Source organism: Festucalex cinctus, chromosome 4, assembly GCF_051991245.1.
Source record: "Festucalex cinctus isolate MCC-2025b chromosome 4, RoL_Fcin_1.0, whole genome shotgun sequence".
Lineage (NCBI taxonomy): Eukaryota > Metazoa > Chordata > Actinopteri > Syngnathiformes > Syngnathidae > Festucalex > Festucalex cinctus.
In genome coordinates, this window is record NC_135414.1 from 7656508 (window position 1) to 7674939 (window position 18432).

Genomic DNA, 18432 nt, shown 5'->3' on the forward strand with positions numbered 1-18432 from the left:
TCCATCCATCCATCCATCCATTGTTCTTCACATGGGTCGCGAGGGCGTTGGAGCCTATCCCAGGCAAACAATTTATTAAATCTAAATACTGTACTATGTAAAATACTTAAAATAATATCATGAGTCATGCTTATTTTTTATTTTATTATTTATAACAATTTTAAATTGAATTAATGTAAAAACAAATTATTTAACAAAACAAGTGAAACGGTTTTTAAAGATGTGTTTATTAAATATGTTAAATTAGATCTCTCTAAAATAACACATTTGCTCAAATTACCTTTAAACTCTTTGACTGCCACACGTTATAAAAACAAAAAACAAAAAATCCACAGTGCCAGCCGCTTTTGAGCATTTTAACTCATCTTTCAAGGCAAAAAGAATATTGTTTGCCTTTACTACATATACAATGTTGCTACTAAATGAAAGATCGCATTCCATTCATCGGAATTTTACTAATCATTATTAAACGTCTTTGGCAGTCAATTAATTATCAATAATTTGAAGACACTGCTCATTTTAATGATTTATCACAATAATTGCAAAAAATAATGACTTAACAAGATGGGAAACAGATAACGGTGACAATGTCAATATGAAACACTTTATTTCTATAAATCGTGTTTACATTTTCAAATGATTGCTTCAACAAAATCAGAAACAAATCATATTGTCCCGTCAAAGGTGAGTTAGTTTTAGAACATGCCCGCAAGCTACCCGTGTGGCCCTTGCGGGGGATCTGGTGCCTGAAGGCACCACAATGATGACCCCTGATATAAATGCTCAATGGACTGAATTATATTATGGAGCAGGTCGTATGTGGCTCATGGGCTATACTTGCCCAACCCTGGCATAGCATAATAACCTACCAGTGCTTTATATACAGTAAATAAGTGTATATTTTCATTTTTTTAAATGGGCATAGATTCAAATAATATAAACAAAAGTACTGTATACAACTGATTTACCAGGTAGGCAAGATAATTGTACAGTGCGACTGTTTACAGTACAATTTAAATACAAACATTGAGTAATGGTTACAACACAAGTCTGGGTATAGTTTAAAAAATATCAATAGAGTCAATACCAACATTAGGGTTGAGTATTCAATGTATCGTCACTGGTAAATGGAGGTCTGGTTACTACAACTGTATGGCATGGTCTTTAATTAGCAGAGGTTGCTCTCATTATTTTTTTTTATCAACAATATAATCTAAAAATGCCCAGTTGTATGTTATATAACTTTTAATATAGATTCCCACCACAAAGGCACATATATGTCAATAAATATATTGTGCATAATGTAAAAAAAAAATAATAATAATTTTTTTTAATACAGAGCCAATATACATTTAAAAAAAAAACAAAGAAAAAGAAAATATACATAAAAAAAAACCTTTTTTTTTTTTTTTTTTTTTTTTAACTCCAGTTCATTTGAGCAGTGTGGGCTACATTTATTGTAAACAATCAAAACAGTCCTTAAGATTATTTACAAATATGACTCATAATATGAGATTTATATACACATACAGAATATGATTTTATATCATAGTACTTTGTACAAACATCAACCGGAATTATATTTTCAAAAAGTGGGACAAAGAAATGAGAAACAATCAAAGTAAACATACAATGCAGTTTTGTCGTATGCTAGCTTTTGATAAGAAGCTAGCAGCTAGCTTAGTACAAAGGCTTGAAACGTGGGTCACCATTGAACCTGGAAGAAGAAAACGACTATTAATACCTCAAAAGATGTTATAATGGCCTGTATTTTGTGTATAAATAACAGCTTTTCTGTAACTTGTACATTATTGTAAGGCATACAAAATAAAGTGAGGTTTTGGCAGGGAAGGGTAAAGATGTTCCAGCCAGTAAAACAATAGGTAATGACAGCGTTTAAGTGCTGAGATTTTGGTAAAAAAAAATAAAAAATAAAAAATAAAAAGAATAAAAATGACTACAGTATACTGAAAATGTTGTATCCTCTCCAATCACTCTGTTGTGATATTTGCTGTTATTCCCATTAATTTCGTGAATGGTGTATCAAGGTACGGAAGCCTCGACCTTGCTCTCCTTAAGGCAGTCGAACTTTCATCTTGGTCCAACGCCGTCTGAATGTCTGTCCCAGCGTCCACCTCGTCTATGGGCCGGCTCTCGTAACTTTGCGATTCCGATGACATTCGGGTGAAGGAGTACGTTCCATTCTGGGGCGTCGGGTTGGCCTCTAGGAAGCGGCTGTACTCAACGGGCGTGTAGCGAAGTAAACTAGACTCCACCCTGCTGGGAGGAGGGGTGTTAAACTTGAACGTTGTTCGATGAAAATCCGTTGTGAGGAAGAGGGAAGGACGGCGGATAGGTGGTGCGTCGGGTTCTTCTATGGGAGATGATGGAGGTGGTGTGGGAGATGATGGAGGTGGTGTGGGAGATGATGGAGGTGGTGTGGGTGATGATGAAGGTGGTGTGGGTGATGACGGTGGAGTGGGTGATGAAGGCAGTGGGGGTAGTGGATGTTGTGTGGGTGATAAAGGAGGTTCAGGGGGTAGAGAAGCGTACATGCATGGTAAGAGAGGATCAGGGGGTGGTGGAGGGCGTATTTGTGGCGGAGGAGGGATGACAAATAAATGTTCAGATGGGAGTTGTTCTAAAATAGTAGGAAGACGAGTTGATTCATGCAGAATAGGAGATTCAACATCACACCTTGGTACTTCTTCAACTCTGTTTGAACAGTCACACGTTAAACCAATCAAGTCCTTGAGCGAAACACTACACTCAACGTTGCTTCTTACCTTGGGAGAGAATTGTTGTAGACTAGTGCTGTCTTGCCAAAGTCCAAATCATCTTCATCACTACTCTGTGAGGACATAAAATACTTGAGCTTGGCTTCTAATTCATTATTCTAGGAAAAGGAAAACAAGAAACAAGACTGTTATAATCATGCAAAGACGACACCGACAACCATTGCTCAAAGTTCAGGCACTCAGCACCAAAAGAACCGTTAACCGCACGAGCCCGTATTGAACATGCAGTACACTTACACACACCCAGAGTCTTACCTCACACTCTACAATTGCAATTCGGTCCAGCAGTTCTGAGATGAACATGTCCTTTTCAGCAACTTGAGCTCGTAGCATTTGCACCTTCATCGTTTCAAGACGAAAACACAGATAATCATAAGATACAATTAAAAAGTTTGTTGGGATTATCCTGGCCAGTCCTGTGGATTAGTGGTTACTACTAATGAAGAAGAAGTTGCTGGAAGTGAAACAGCCTTAGCAATATGCAGTTAACGTGTTGCCATTTTTTTGTGCAATGTCTCCAATCAGGACTATCCAAACTTGATTGATTCTCTCTCCCTGTGTCCAAATTCACAAGGCTGGGTCCACCGAAGGCCAAATTTGTCGGCCGAATGACGTCACCCCCGCCGCGACTCAACAGCACGTACGGACTTACATGTGAATGGATTGTCAATGCTGCTTGTCAGTTGACCAGATTAGTGAATTTGGACCCAGGGTCTGATTTGTAGGGATGGTTACCACTGTTACAAAACAAATTTTAACTAAATACATACTTTGGTATGATTGTTTTACAACCTGAAAATCCCAACATTTCAGAGGAAGTTTTTTAAAAATCAGCAATTGTTCACATTATTTTGCAATGAAAACAAAAATGAAGCAAATGCAGCAATGCGTGGCTCCGTTGGTTTTCTTTCATCTGTGTTTGTTACTAATATACTGTTTATACTGTTAACTGTTTCACCCCACGGCCTATTATAACTGACTTGACATGAGAAGCGACAGGACAAATTGAAAAACTGTCGCCAATATATTCTGAAAATTGATTTACAGTGAATTACACTGAAAAACCTTTTGAGTGATATTTGCTTGGAAAAAATTCTTTTCACTCCGAAATTCTGAGTACCGTAAGTATTATAAGGAGAGTTCTTTTTTTTAAACAATATATTTATTGGTTTTAATTCGAACACAGAACAAACTCAACTGAGTGAAATACCCAAAACTTACACTAAAGCAGAAAAAAATCAAATAAAATCAAATAAAAAATGATACAGAAAATATGTCAAAATAAATCCTTAAAATAATGAGAGTTCTTGAATAAATTTTACTTGCATATTAGTACATTATTAAAAAAAAAAAATTTTAATCACTGAATTGTACTCTCTTCATTAGGAGTTTCTATAGATAACTAAGAAAATGGTAAGAGGGCTTTTTTTTTTTATAGAATGTAGTATTATTGCACAGTGTGGGAAATAATTGTGAGTTTAAATTGACACTGTACTATTGTTTACACTCTACCAGAGTTAAATATTTTGTTATTATTAACATTTATAGTGTTAATGAATGCAACTCGTTTTGAGTGTTAAAAACACTGGATGGATTTTAACACTACACACAGTTGTTTTAAACTCCACCTCAGTGTTAAAAAAAAACACACCTTCAAAAGAGATGTTTTAACTATATATAATATGGACCAATATAGACATATTACCACTGCTGATCTTGCCTTGCAATGTGTGTTCCTCGTCATAAAGTAAACAATGTGAAATAATTGTGTTCATTTTGTCTGTTTCTTAGCGGCAGTTTTTGCTCTCATGCCACACGCAGAAGAACATTTGCTGCAGTGTGTCTATTTTACATTCTGAAATAATTTGTGCTATTTGTGGTGGTTTCAACAGCCACTAAACATACTTTGCTGCTGTTTGTTGCTCACTGTTTGTCATTGCAAACCTGAACCGTTTACAAATGACTCACTAAATGGTGCCTCTTTTTTTTTTTTTAATTTAATTTTAATTGGCAATTAAAAAAAAAAAAGCCAAATTTACAGGATATATACAAGTGTGAAAAATGTCCGTGCACTGTCTCAAATTTTAGCGGCAAAATGCGACCATTTTGGGGCGGTCTGTAACCCTGTCCAGCATTTTCATTCTTTTTACGGCTAATGAAATTAATCGTCTCTTTCCTCAGAAAACAAGGATCACACAACCTCAAATGACCTCTCTCACCTCCTCAATCATCTCTTTGACCTTCCGCTGTTGGCAGAAGACCATGTCGTTTAAGTGTCTGATTCTCTCTCGAAGATCTCCGGCTTCACTTTGCAGCTCTTGGGACCTGCGGACCACCAGCAGCCATTGTTAGCTCCAACTGATCTGAGCTGGTGTCGCGCTCACCACAACAAAAGTCGGAAAGCAGTGTTTACCAAACATTGCATTTCCTCTTTGGACACAGATCAGATATTCAGCTTGTTGTCGTCCCTTTTTTGGACATTGGCGGGATACCTTTTGGCTGGAGGTCCATCTGTTGTGTCACTCCTATCCAACATGCGAAGACGCCGTTCACATTCCTGCAGTTTCTGGTGGAGTTGGCTCTTTTCCTGTAGGATCGGTCATATTATTATCATGCATGTCATAAGTTGTTTTTTCTTGTTGTTTTTTTTGCAATGGTTACCGTTCCCATGCAGTCGACCAGCCGCTCAAGTTCACCGATCCTCAGATCCCGCTCAGCGATTTTAGCCTCTGCGAGCCTGATATTCATCTCAGCTTCCTCTAGTCGTCTGATGTAGTCGTCCAGTTGTGCCTGTGTAAGCAAATACATTAAAAAAAAAACATTTTGCTCTGGCGTTTGTTTGAAATTGTTCTTAGGAAGCACTGATATGTGTCTATTGGCAATAGATGTAGCACATTGATCAAAAAGTAAACAGTGCAGACCTGGAGTATTTCAATCTCCTCCCTGTGTTTCCTTTGCTCTTCTAGGAGCTTTTCCTGGTAGTCCCTTTCGAGTGTCATTGAGAGCTCCATGAGGGCTTTACTGTTGGCCTCCCGTGACGATTCCACCTGGACAGCAAAAAAATAAATAAATAAATAAACTGAGCTGATTGTGGACTGATTATAATGGTGGATGGTGAAGTGCTTTATACAAGCGTGTGATTAAAAATGTAGTAGGAATGGAAAAATGTTGATTTGACTTGACTTCTACCTATGTCCCAGATATCTACAACAGAATGTGGTGTGCCGAGCTGCTCAGTACACATGTAAACAATGTGTCTGTGTGTTCCGAGTATAATCTTTCCTCACAAAATGTCGCACAACTAGTCCAACGTCTCTTATCGACAGTTCCGAGCAGGCCGACTTGTCACACCAGCTACAAGTGACAACAGTTTCCATGAATGTGTCAGAGCAGGTACTTCCACAGTGATGTCACGCAAACATCCTACCTGAAGTCTGAGCGTTTGGTTTTCCGCATGCGCTGCGGCCAGCTCTCTCTCCTTGTCTCTGAGCTGTTCCTGCGTTGTCTCGCAAGTGCTGCGCAAACTCTTCAACTCTTCCCCTGTGTCCACTCGATTCTGACAGTTCTCCAGAAGGGATTTCTGCAAGGGCGACAAAATTGTTCCAAGCGTAGAACTATGTCTAATATGTCTTTACAGGTGCAAGGATACAGTTTGTTACCTGCAGGCCGATATTGGATGATATAAGGGAGCTGTTCATCTGATCAAATCTCTCCATTGCGGCTGTGCGGATCCTCACCTCTGACTCCAGACTTCTGCGGCGGGAGTTGGCAGTCTGTAAAACACACGTATTGACGTTTAGCAAATTATTTGCAGCTTCATTGATGGCGATGCAGTAGTTAGTGGTGAGGGTAATCTGAATTTTTGGAATGGGTCATAGATCATCCCCATATATTGTCACAGAGGAATATTAGGGTGGCAACATCCACGTCTCAGCATGACGTACAGCATGTCTGTGGGCAGTGCACATGAGCGAAAACGCGCTTTCGAGCACTACGGTTGGAAGAGGGAATATTTGGCCAGCTAAAAAGCAAAACTGTTAAAGGGATACTTGACTCATTGAACAATTTTCAGCAGTGAAAAGTTAATATTTTGTCCAGAATGAATTTGATAACTTCTAGCTTCTGTTGTGAATACAGTCACAATCGAAGTTATTTAAATATCAATTTAATATATTGAAATATTGAGCTTACAAAATCTGCCTGTTATTGTACTTTTTCCGAAAAAGGCTTCATAGTCGAACAAATGAAAATTCCAATTTGATCAAAATGGTACACAGCCTCATTCATTCAATTATTCAAAGACATATTGAACCGGAGGGTACTCAGTACTCAGGTCTGGAGAGGTTTTCCTTTTTGGTTTAAAATAGCTTACTTCAACTTCCAGGATCCCTTGTCATAGAATCCATGTTTTTCTTGCTTTTCCCTAGTAAATCCATCTGTATTATATCGTACCAGCTAGCTAGTGCTAAGCTAACCTATCATCTCCGGCTCAGCATCCAAGTGACTGAACTCGCCTTCATTTGCTGCTGTGATACTGTGAGAGGCCAACAGTGAATTAACAACGACAAAGTTGTTGATAAACCGCTTAGATGTGCTTTATTGACTGACTCCTTAAGGTAAACAGTATCACAGCAGTAAATGAAGGTGAGTTCAGTCACTTGGACGCTGCACCGGAGATAATAGGTTAGCTTAGCGCTAGATAGCTAGCTGGTACGATACAATACAGATAGATTTACTGGGGCAAAGCAAAAACGTGGATTCTATGACGAGGGATCCTGGAAGTTGAAGTAAGTTGTTTTTAAACCAAAAAGGAAAACCTCTCTGGGCCTAAGTACACTCCGGTTCAATAACAGTTCACAACAGAAGCCCGTATTTCACTGAACAGCGAAAGTGTGTACGAACGTAGTGAATATTGCGTTTTCATCAAGGTGGCAAACGGTCAGAAAGACGTTCACCAGATGTTCTCCAACAGTTTCAAGAAATTTTCACTTTCTTGCTGACAAGAAAAACTGTTGGCGACCTTTTGCAACCTGAACAAACCTTGACGAAAATTCGTACTCGCAAAACTTTGACGGCTATTGAGATAGAGGCTCGAGAGTGCGTTCTAAAACAGTTGATGCATGTCTTACTTTTATTTCCTGTGACATCTTCTGCACAGATTGCTGCATGCCACCAAACTGGCCATACATGCGCTCTCTGACCTTCTCCAGAGAATCTCTCACCTGTATAAACGCACCGAGAGAAAGCAAGCCGATAAGATCCGTTATCTGACAACCAAACGAGCATATCACAACAATACGCTTTGCGTTGGTCCTCGGCTCACCTCCCTGATGTACTTCATCTCATCATGAAGGTGACTGACGGTCCACTCTCGCGCCATCACATGCTGCTGTCGGTCAGGGTTGTTACTCTGAACCACGCCGTACATTTTGGCCCCGCGATGCTGCAGCGAGGGCTCGGGCTGCCCATTGGTCATGTCACCCAGGTGCTGAGGGAGACAAGAACGCAACGCTCAGGTTTCCTTTCGGCTGGGACGGTCAGTGTGCGTGTGTGTGCGCTTAAGCCTTTTGACCTTTTATTCCATAACCTTAAAATTCAGGTTAACCCACCTGTTATGTAGCGGGTCAGTTTGACCCGTTACATTTTTTTTTTAAGTAGTAAGTTTAGCGACTCAATAAACAACTTTAACTCATTCACTGCCAGTCATTATAGAAAATTTTTACATTTCCAATACTCACGTGATATTCCATTCAATAATTATATATAAACCGAATCTACCAAATAACAGAATAGACTCCCTACTTTTTGCCCCGTCCCGTTCTTTTATAATTGACAGCAGAAAAATGTAGGTTTGCCAAAATACAGCCATTTCTCCCATGGACTCTGAAACTGTGTTTATTTCCTATAAAATGGGGCAATGATGTCATCTACCGGTGGTTGGGCATCAGTAAAGTTGTTTCCAAGTTTGATATTTACAGTGGAGCATGCTCAGATTCGCCCCCATTTAGCACCGCTCTAAAAAATACAATTGACAAGTATACTTGTCAAAGGCAGTGAATGAGTTTTAATTATTAATAAAATAATGAGTAACGAAATTCACGTTTAGGTTTTGTTTTTTAGATTCAGACATTTTGTATGATGGGTCAAATGATAGCAGGAAGTCAATTGCTATTTCTTATTACCATTATTAGAAAGACACTATCATTCTACTACTGTCATGGCCTGGGTTCATGACCTGTTATGTGTCCGTTTAGGTACTGATGTAACAAGTCTCTGTTTACAAAACGTGATGTTCGTGATATCAACCTTTAATCCTTTAGGTGATGTCGGGGACCTATGTGAGCTCATGCTTTAGTCCTTTACGATTCACTGTCTGTAGGTGCAATCTGAGAATTGTGTTTGGTTTGCCGGATTATTGTCCACCTGTCCTGTGTACAGCGTCTCTGAGTTTCTGCCTCTCGATGTGAATAAATAGATAAAATTTTATTTGTGTCTGCATTTGGGATCCAACCTCTCAGCACACAACAACTACTGCACAGGATTGGAAATTGTTTGAGCACTTATATATTCTTCAGACCCAGTTTAAGGTCCATGTAGTAATAAAAAAAAATTGTCCTCACACTTTTCATGTACTAGTAGGAAAACTACATGTTGCTACTAGGGCAAAACTACTCTACTTGAGAACTACAAACTTCTGGCACATTAGTGACATAAAAAAATAAATAAATAAATCTACTAGTTAACATCTAGCACTTAGTAGTTTTAACTGCAGTGAACTAGCCCACAGTTTTGTCTCACTAGTAACATGTTGTAGTCTAGTGGTAGTCTACCAACGTCATCACACTAGGGTGCAGAAACATCATACAGTAGCGGAAGGCAGTGGTGGAAAAAACAATACAAGTATTTCCTACTAGCACGCCCTAGTTGTTCTCCTAATGTTCTGAGTGATTTTAGCAGTAAAAACAAAGGGTACACTATGGACCTTAAGCTGGCTATCAACTAAATTCTCAAACGGCTTTCCATTAGCACACTGACTGTGGGACGCTTTTAAGTTGCACACGCTTACATGTGTGCACAGCATCAAATATTTGCAGCACTGCAGCTCAACAGTGGAAACAGGAAGTTGTGAACGGATGTTAAAAAAATAAAAAAATAAAAATAGTGAATTGAGGGTGTCATGTTTCTGCCACCCCGAACATGAGCTGCTGTCTCTTGTGCCTTTTGGGCCTCCAGCAGCCGGATTAACCGAAGCAGACTGCGGCAGTGTAAAAAAGCAAATATTGAATATGTCATATTTAGATGTGGTGCACAACAACAGTACGTGTGGTTCTGACTGCTAATCATATGTCTATATTACAACTGCATATGTGAAGGCCTGAAGGGGCGAACATTAAGAACCTTACACATATGGATAATACACTTTAACATGAGACAAATCTAACACAATTTTTTTACTATTGCACTTGGCTGGTTTCTTATCTTATTTGTGCTACACTGTTTAAGTTCTGCTTCATGAAACAATGTTGTGTAAACGCGCACTACACTTCTTAAGCATTCAACCTATCTACCTAGATACTAAATAAAAACATAAAATATACAGTACTAACATAATAATTTTTTGTCAAACTACAAAATAACAATTAATGCAGAATATACTGAATGTTTAATTTTTTACACTGTTTGATTATTTACATTTTATTTAATGACATTACTGTATTTGTTTTTTAGTACAATATTATAGTGTTACGTTCCTTATTTAAAAACCCATTATAAACTATTTAGTTGAATTTTGCATTGATTTCAATGGGTACAGATGATTTGAGATATGAGTGTTTTGAGTTACAAGTGTGGCCATGGAACAAATGAAACTTGTATGTATCTCAAGGCACTATGCTGTGTTTGGCCTCTCATGAATCTATAATTTCTTAAATATCTTGCTCTTATTCGACAGTACAGGACAGGACAGTGTACCTAATGTTGTGGCCAGTAGGTGTGTACGCATCTGCCTACTGTACCTGATTGGCTGACTCCCTGCCAGGTGGCCTCTCTCTTTGAATGACACCATTCTTCTTCTTCCAGCCATCCTATAGAGAGATGATCAATATTAGCATTAAATACTGCTGAGTCCTGATGCTTTAAATTGTGAAATGCTTGAAACAAGTGTGGTTTTAGTCCAACTGGCTGCTAACAAACACCTACGTAACGTATCTATACTAACATTCCAGACCTGTTGTCCATCAAAAGAGGCATCAGTCTTCACATGGAGTGCAGATAAAGAATGAAGAGGACCAGAACAAAGAGACCTGTGTTGTTGTATGGGCACAGGACAGCCCCTCATTTCTCTAACACTTCACCTGACCCCTGAGAAAAGCTCCACTATTCTTTTTCGTTAAAGCTCTCAACTACGCAACAATAAATGCCAACTGTGACTGTCACAATGTGTTTAAATACACACTGCTTGACAGTGTTTACTTGGTTTTATTTCACCGAAACCGAAGCCGTGCGAGTTTGTCGGAAAGAGAGTACAGTAATGCTCATCTTTGTTAGGTTGCCAGTCGGATAATACTTCATTAGATACACCTGGACAAGCTCGGAATCAGAATTGATTTTTTTAAAAATCTGCCTTTACAAATACTGAAAATAAGACAGCGCTCATATTGGGTAGGTGTACCTAATATTGTGGCTGTTAGTGAGTGCACAAAGACAAGTACGAACAACTTAAATACAGGTCTTTGAATTAATTACACACCAGCGCAATTTACTGTGTGGTTGAGTGCTCACAGAAGTTTGTCTGTATTGCACGACTTTATCATGAAGGGCACGACACAAAGAGCCTTCATTCAACGGCCAGTCAAGGCCACTTGAGAGAGAGAGAGAAAAAGAACTTTTGTGTTAATGAATTCCGACGGGCTCAAGGCGACTTCTGACTATGTGACTGTCTCTCGTACGCAGCTGGGTAGGGCGTCCATTTTGTGCCATGTTGCTGCAAACATAATTTGCTGGTGTGTTGTGGATACCAGTGGAGAGGAATAGAAGATGAGAGGAAAACAAAAAGTTCTCACTTTTTATTTGACGGTAAATATGAATATTTAAAAACACCACTTTAAAAAGAACTCACAAAGTGCTTTAAATTGCATAACAAGATCATACTAAGCAAAATGATGCTTTTGCATTTGTGTGTCTTGAAACTCAAAGTCTCATTTTAACTTTCACCTCCATGTAGAGGACCCAAGGAAGTCAGTTTATCACTGCGTCAACTTCAGCAGTTCTGCATTGATGTTTATCTGCAGTGTAGCACAATATCAGTCGCACTGCTTCACACTTGGGCGGAAATCCTCCAGCATGGAGCTAGCAATGAACAATAAGGGAGTCTGTCAATGGAATTTAAGAGTAAAGTGGGGTTCACTGTTCTACATCAGTGATTAGAGGTACGTACTAGGCTTAAGGCAGGGTCAGTATACGTAAAGTTCATTTGTATTTACATTTTAAGTCCAAGACATTTGCATTTAATTTGGAAGAATTATACGTTTTAAAGCCTTTGAGTAGATATAATTTTTATTTAACTTTCATGAGCAATTTAAGATTGAATCATTATTCATGTGCAGTTTTTTTAATTATTATTTTAAATAGAGTTGAGTTGAGTTGTGCAATTTGTAAAAAAAAAAACAAAAACAAAAAAAAAAAACTAGGAGGATTGCCATCAAGAATTTGGAGGAGAAAAAAAATAAAATGAGAAAAAAAAATAAAATGAATGAAAAAATGCCCTGTATTCATTTTTATTTTGGTGCTATTAATTTACATGCACATTTGAATTCACATGCAAATTGTTTATTGTATATAAAAAATGAACATGATCACTATCATTATCATTATAGGTCTACATTATACTTTAAAAAATTGCATTAAAAAATGTTACAGCTTTTTTTCCCCATATTTCCGGGGATTCTTTGGCATGAGGTGCCCGGATGAATTTTCAATGACCAGTATGGGAAAGTGTGAGAGCTGTAATACCAAATTTAACACACATGCGCCCTATTCACACCTGACACTAATGACTCAAATGTCACTGGGAGGAAAACTGTGCTCAATTTGGGCTTTTTCACTTATGGGTTTATTCACTTTTGTTGCCAGTGGTTTGCCTATTAACGGTTGTATTTAGCGTTATTTTGAGGAAACAAATTTACACTAAAGTTACTTAAAAAAAAAAAAAAAGTTACTTAAAAAAAAAAATCGATTTGGCAATATATCTCGAGATTACAGCGCACAATTCTCGAATCAATCCAATAAGCCAAATTGATTCTTGAACATTAATTTTTGATGGAAAAATAGTCAACAAAACGTCTTACTTTGGGCTAGGGTTCAAACCTTTTAAGCATGGAAGATGACTTGACTTGAAGTTTCAGATAAATAAATACATTTTCAAACAACTCTTACAGTCAAATCTTAAAATTTACTGGTTAGTATTTTCTAAATTTGAGTAAAAAGAAAAAAAAATCGCAACAATCGACTTATAAATTCACATCGGGATTAATTGGTATCAAATCGAATCGTGACCTATGATTCGTGATGCGAATCGAATCGTCAGGTACTAGGCAATTCACACCCCTAATGAATCATCACCATGTCTATTTTATAGGGGAAATTTCTTGACAATATGTTATATGTGACCTCACAAGTCTAAACATGACATTCTGATTAATATTACATTTGTGGAATATGAGTTATGCAACAAAATCCAGCCATTTTTATCCATCTCAGGGGGCAGTCATTTTGCCACTTGCTGTCGACTGAAGATGACATCACGGTTGCTTAGCACTCAGGCAATGACCAATCACAGCTCACCTGTTTCCTGAAGCTGAGCGGTTATTGGTTGTTCCCTGAGACAGCAAGTGGTAAAATGGCTGCCTTAATTGTGATAGTGATAAAAACTGCTGGTCATATGCCACTAAAGCTAGATTATCCAGAATGATGTATTAGACAAGTGGGGCTGCATAGAACATATTATTATCAAAATGTTTTGTTTGGGTTGACATCCTCTTTAACAACATGAAGTTTTGAAATTGAGTGTCATAGTCCTTTTGAGTATACCATCAGTGTGCTATCTACCATGACCACATCTTCACCTAATGAGCCATAAAACCACATTGTGATCTTTGTTGTGCTCAAGTCAAACACATGCAGTCTGACTAATGCGTCTCAAAGCTTTCATGTGCGTCCGTGTCAGAATAGGCGTCATCACAGGAGGCAAACGTGTTCCTCGCCTGTCACTGTTCTAACAACATGTCGTCCCTTCCAACTCGTGACCGCACCCTCCGCAAGGGAAGCACGCTCACAGATTACAGCTGTGTGTTATCTGCGTCTGTGTGCGCTACAGTCCTGCCGGGGCAAAGTTCTCGCAAAACGCAGCCACGTCCACGTCACGGTTAGGAACAGACACGCAATATAAGGACGCCACAACAACGTTTCGAGGCACCTCGTCACGCTGGAGCCAAACAAAAGCGGTCGGGGCGGCGTCACCATCGGCAAACACCCACAGAGCAGCGGAGTGCCTGCAGCGTGTACACACGCTCACGTTCACTCACATGCGCAACCACTCGTCACCATTTCAACACTCAATACAACAGTTGCGATGAAAACTGGCAGTGGATAGTCAAACCCCCTTCGCATATTCACCATTCTGCCATTCACAAAGTCACAGATTTTGGGGGGGCAAAGCACAAAGTGTTACATCTTGCAGCATGTTGGTGCCAAGGAACTATGTTGAAGTCAGTTGAAGAGTGTTATTTAGAGAAAAGTAGCGCTTTGCAGTAGTCCAATGTGGAAATGCCTTCAGGTTTGTTTGGCGTTCGACCTGGTGGACACCCAAAAGTGTTCGGTCCTTCGTCCGGCCAACTTTCATTTGCTTCTTTCCCTATTTCTTTCTAGCTATCCTTTCATCCTTCCTCTCTTCTGTTTTCCTTCCCTCCTTCCTTCCTTCCTTCCTTCCTTCCTTCCTTCCTTCCTTCCTTCCTTCCTTCCTTCCTTCCCTTCACGCCTTCCATGTTTGCTTCCTTCCTTCTGTCCTTCTGTCAATTCCATCCATCCATCCATTCATGCTTCTTCCCTCCTTCCTTCTAACATCCTTCATTTCATACATCCTTGTATTCTTCCTTTTTTCTGTCTTACCTTCAATTGTTCCTTCTTTCCTTTCTTGCTTCAGTCCTTTCCTTCCTCTCCCCCTTCTCTTTTGAAACTGTCCTTGTTTCCATCTTTTCACCTTTTTTTTACCATCCTGCTTTCCTGCCATCCTTCCTCCCTCACTTCTGTCCTACTCTACATTTCATTTGTCCTTCCTGTCCTTCTCAATCCTTTTTCACACTATACTTCCTTCCTTACCTTCATTATTTCATCCTTCATTTTTTTTTATCTTCCTTGCTTTCCAATCTTCCTTTCAACCATCCTTCCATTCACACCATTCTTTTTTCCTTTGTTTATTCCGTCATACCTTCATCCCTCTATTTTTCTTTCCTTACATCCTTCCTACCTTCTTTCCACATTACTTTTTTCTTAAATTTTATAATAAGATTAAACACATCTTAGAATTTTGATTAATCACAATCAATCGCTTAATTAAAAAGGATTTTTTATCAACATTTTTTGCCTCCCAAAGTTAAAGAGTAGCTGTTATGTGTGAATTCTTTCGACATTTAATGTTAACTGGACGTCTTCAGTGAATATAAGCAAACATGTATTAACTGCTTTACTTTAATTTATGTATTGTGTTTATTGCTCAAAAACAACCTGTGCTACCTTTAACGTAACCACCCGCTGTCAGCTAAAGGATCATCTGCACTCAAAATTAATAGTGTGATTAATACATGATTAATGTGATTTTTTTTTTGTGATTAACACTTTAACTTTGACAGCACTACTTTTTCGCCAAACATGCTTGTTTCTTTCCTTCCTTGCATCATCCAGCCTTTCATACCCTTACGTCCTTCCTTCCTTCCGTCCTACCTTCAATTTTTTTATCCTTCCATACTTTCTTCTCACCCTTTTCTCATACTAATCTTTCCTCGCTTCTTTACTTCCTTCCATCCTTCCTTCATTCCTCAACTAAAAGTCCATTTTTAAAACATATACCTACTTTTGGCCCACCCTGTGCAGCACGTGAGATGTACAGTGGAGCTTCAGTTGCACTCTGGTAGAATGTGAAACACATGTAGGCACTATTGCACACGCCCTTCAGTCATGATTACATAACGCACACCAGACAACTTGAGTACATTTTTGATGAAGTCTTTCCAGTCAAGACTGGTTGCACCATGGCTAAATGAGGAATTTCGGCGATGTCAAAAAGAAAAGAAAGACAATGACTTACCGTATCTGGCTTAGTAGTTTTGTGCTCCTTGTTGTTGTCATCTCCCGGAAGGAGAGTCAACCTCAGGCGCCTGATTGTCCTCTGAGAAGCAAAAAATAAATAAATGAAAGTGTGATGAATGCTCACATTTCAGACTCCAATGATGTCCCAATACTTTTGCCAGGTGATCTACCGTGGTTGGCCTCGTTCGACAATTGAGTGACTAAGAATGTTACAAATTGAGACGCGTAACATGCCATCGGTCATTAAATTAAAAAATGAGCGCTTTCATTGTTATGTCTTGAAATTAGCAGCAGTTAATTGAGTTTTATACTCCTATAACAGATAGTAGTTACTTAAAAAAAACACAAAAAAAACTGCCTGTTCAGTCAGTAAAGGTTTTATAATGGAGTGCAAAACATTTGTTATAATAATACATATAATATTTTAGTATCAATAGAAAGGACAATTAAAAATGGCAACTGAAACTTTTTGTCGTTATTGATTGAATAAAAAAACAACAATGATGAGAATATTGTTTTTAATATTATTATTATTACCACTACTACTGCTATTATTAGCATTCTTATTCTTTCTATTATTAATAGCATTACATATTATACAAAAAAATATACAGAAATATTAACAAATAAGACAATAATAAAATTATATATATCAACAGTGGAGTGCAAATAAATTCTTATTATTATTAAATACTTGAAAACAAATAAAAATGATACGAAAATGATAGAAAACAACATGTAATTAGAGAAAATATTCTTTATTAAAAATAAATAAAATCAAATGAATACAAATAATAAAAGATACATATAATCATGACTATTAACATTATTTTGGACAATATCAAATTTTTATTAAAAATAATGTACACAAGTACAGAAAGAAGAGCTCATAATAATAATAATAATAATAATAATAATAATAATAATAATAATAATAATAATAATAATAATAATGGATATAATTTTTTAAAATTAAGAAATAAATATATTAATCTATATTCAGATTTCATGAACATGGACAAAGACATACGTAATTTAAATTTTGTAGGGATGTTCAATACAATTTTTTTGGTATTTGGACTGACACCAGCACGAGTACTCGAGTACGAGTAGTCACCAACCCCGATACCACTAGTACTTTTGAAACATACTAAAAATAAATAAATAAGTAAATAAAAAATGACAGATACTTTTATAAAATGATCTATATATCCAAATATAACGTTTTCCTTAAAATTGCATGAAATAAATTGACATTTTCTATTTTTATTTTTATTTTTTTTCTAAATTCGAGTTCCTGATGGTAAAACACATTGCGAGTACCGATACCTTGAAGGCCTGGTATCGATCCGATACGATACCTGATATCGGTTGTCGCCTATGGTCTATCCCTTGTTTTAAATCAAGTTTGTATAGAGCTTTTCTCAAAACTCAAAGATGAAAAGTTGCAATACTGTTAAAAAAAATTCTTGATGACTATGAGTTCTAGTACCTGCAGATTGATTTTTTTTTTTTTTTTTTTTTTTTGTCCCATCATTCCGCCAATAAGTTTAAAGGGCATTTGTCATCACCGGCCAGTTATGTCAGCACATTGTTGCAATAATGACAAACGGCCAGCCTGCAGCACATATTGGACTCGCCTTACACGCTCTTCTTGTACACATCCTGTTTTAGGCACATTGTCAAAATGCATCGCGCGAAACACTGGAGGGAGGGGTGAAGACGCAGCAGGGTTTGCAAAAGGAAGAGTTGACAGAAGACCAAAAGAAGCCTGTGAGACAGAGGACAGAGTTTTCTCCCTGGGACTTCATACCTCGCTTCGGGACTCTGGCGAGTCGGCAGTGGTGGTAGTGGTGCTGGAAAACGTTCGTCTGCCGCCGTAGTGAAGCATGTCTTCGCTTGTGTCCACTCCACCGTTCCACACTGTGCCCCCCCCCCCCCCTCCTCCTCCTCAGCAGACCCTCCTCCCACTCTTCCTCTCACTGCTCCTTCCTGAGTTGTACTCCAACTCTCAGAGGCACCATAGGGAAATTCCTCTCTCGTCCAGTGAGGTGAGACTCGGTGTGTCTCTCCCAACAGGTTCCCACTCAGCAGTAGCAGCTGCACAGCGAGGTCATTGTTCGATTCCTGCCTGCAGCGCGCACAACAATCCACCTGAGTGACAAGCTGGTCAGTCCCTCGACAGCTAGGCTCGCTCTCTTTCTGTCTGAGCTCCCATCCGACCTGTCGGGCCACATTTCACCTCTTCTGTGAACGACAAGCCTCGTGGAGG

At 38.4% G+C, this 18432-nt stretch overlaps 1 protein-coding gene across 6 annotated transcripts; it reads right to left on the bottom strand.

Moving 5' to 3' along the window:
* Positions 1–585: 585 nt before the first annotated feature.
* LOC144017217 (myocardial zonula adherens protein-like) lies at positions 586–18432 on the bottom strand. Of its 6 annotated transcripts, none has more exons than XM_077518543.1 (15): positions 17974–18432; positions 16159–16239; positions 10814–10882; positions 8122–8286; positions 7928–8020; positions 6458–6571; positions 6226–6378; positions 5720–5845; positions 5460–5588; positions 5291–5385; positions 5018–5123; positions 3054–3137; positions 2787–2896; positions 2435–2715; positions 586–2392 (listed from the first exon to the last, which is right to left on the bottom strand). In XM_077518543.1, the coding sequence occupies exons 1-15, from the start codon at positions 18049–18051 to the stop codon at positions 1992–1994; spliced, it is 2085 nt and encodes a 694-aa protein (XP_077374669.1). In that variant the 5' UTR covers positions 18052–18432; the 3' UTR covers positions 586–1991. The 6 variants fall into 6 exon arrangements, with proteins under 6 accessions (XP_077374669.1, XP_077374668.1, XP_077374667.1 ...); XM_077518542.1 differs by having other exon boundaries at positions 586–1717; positions 2065–2715; positions 17974–18431; XM_077518541.1 differs by having other exon boundaries at positions 586–2715; positions 17974–18431.

Excerpts from the sequence above, each read along its gene's own strand:
- LOC144017217 (XM_077518541.1), bottom strand. The coding sequence starts at position 18,051 with ATGCTTCACTACGGCGGCAGACGAACGTTTTCCAGCACCACTACCACC. Across the intron at positions 16,240-17,973 it reads CGCCAGAGTCCCGAAGCGAG|AGGACAATCAGGCGCCTGAG; the intron begins GTATGAAGTCCC and ends TTTGCTTCTCAG. Across the intron at positions 2,897-3,053 it reads TTGCAATTGTAGAGTGTGAG|AATAATGAATTAGAAGCCAA; the intron begins GTAAGACTCTGG and ends TCCTTTTCCTAG.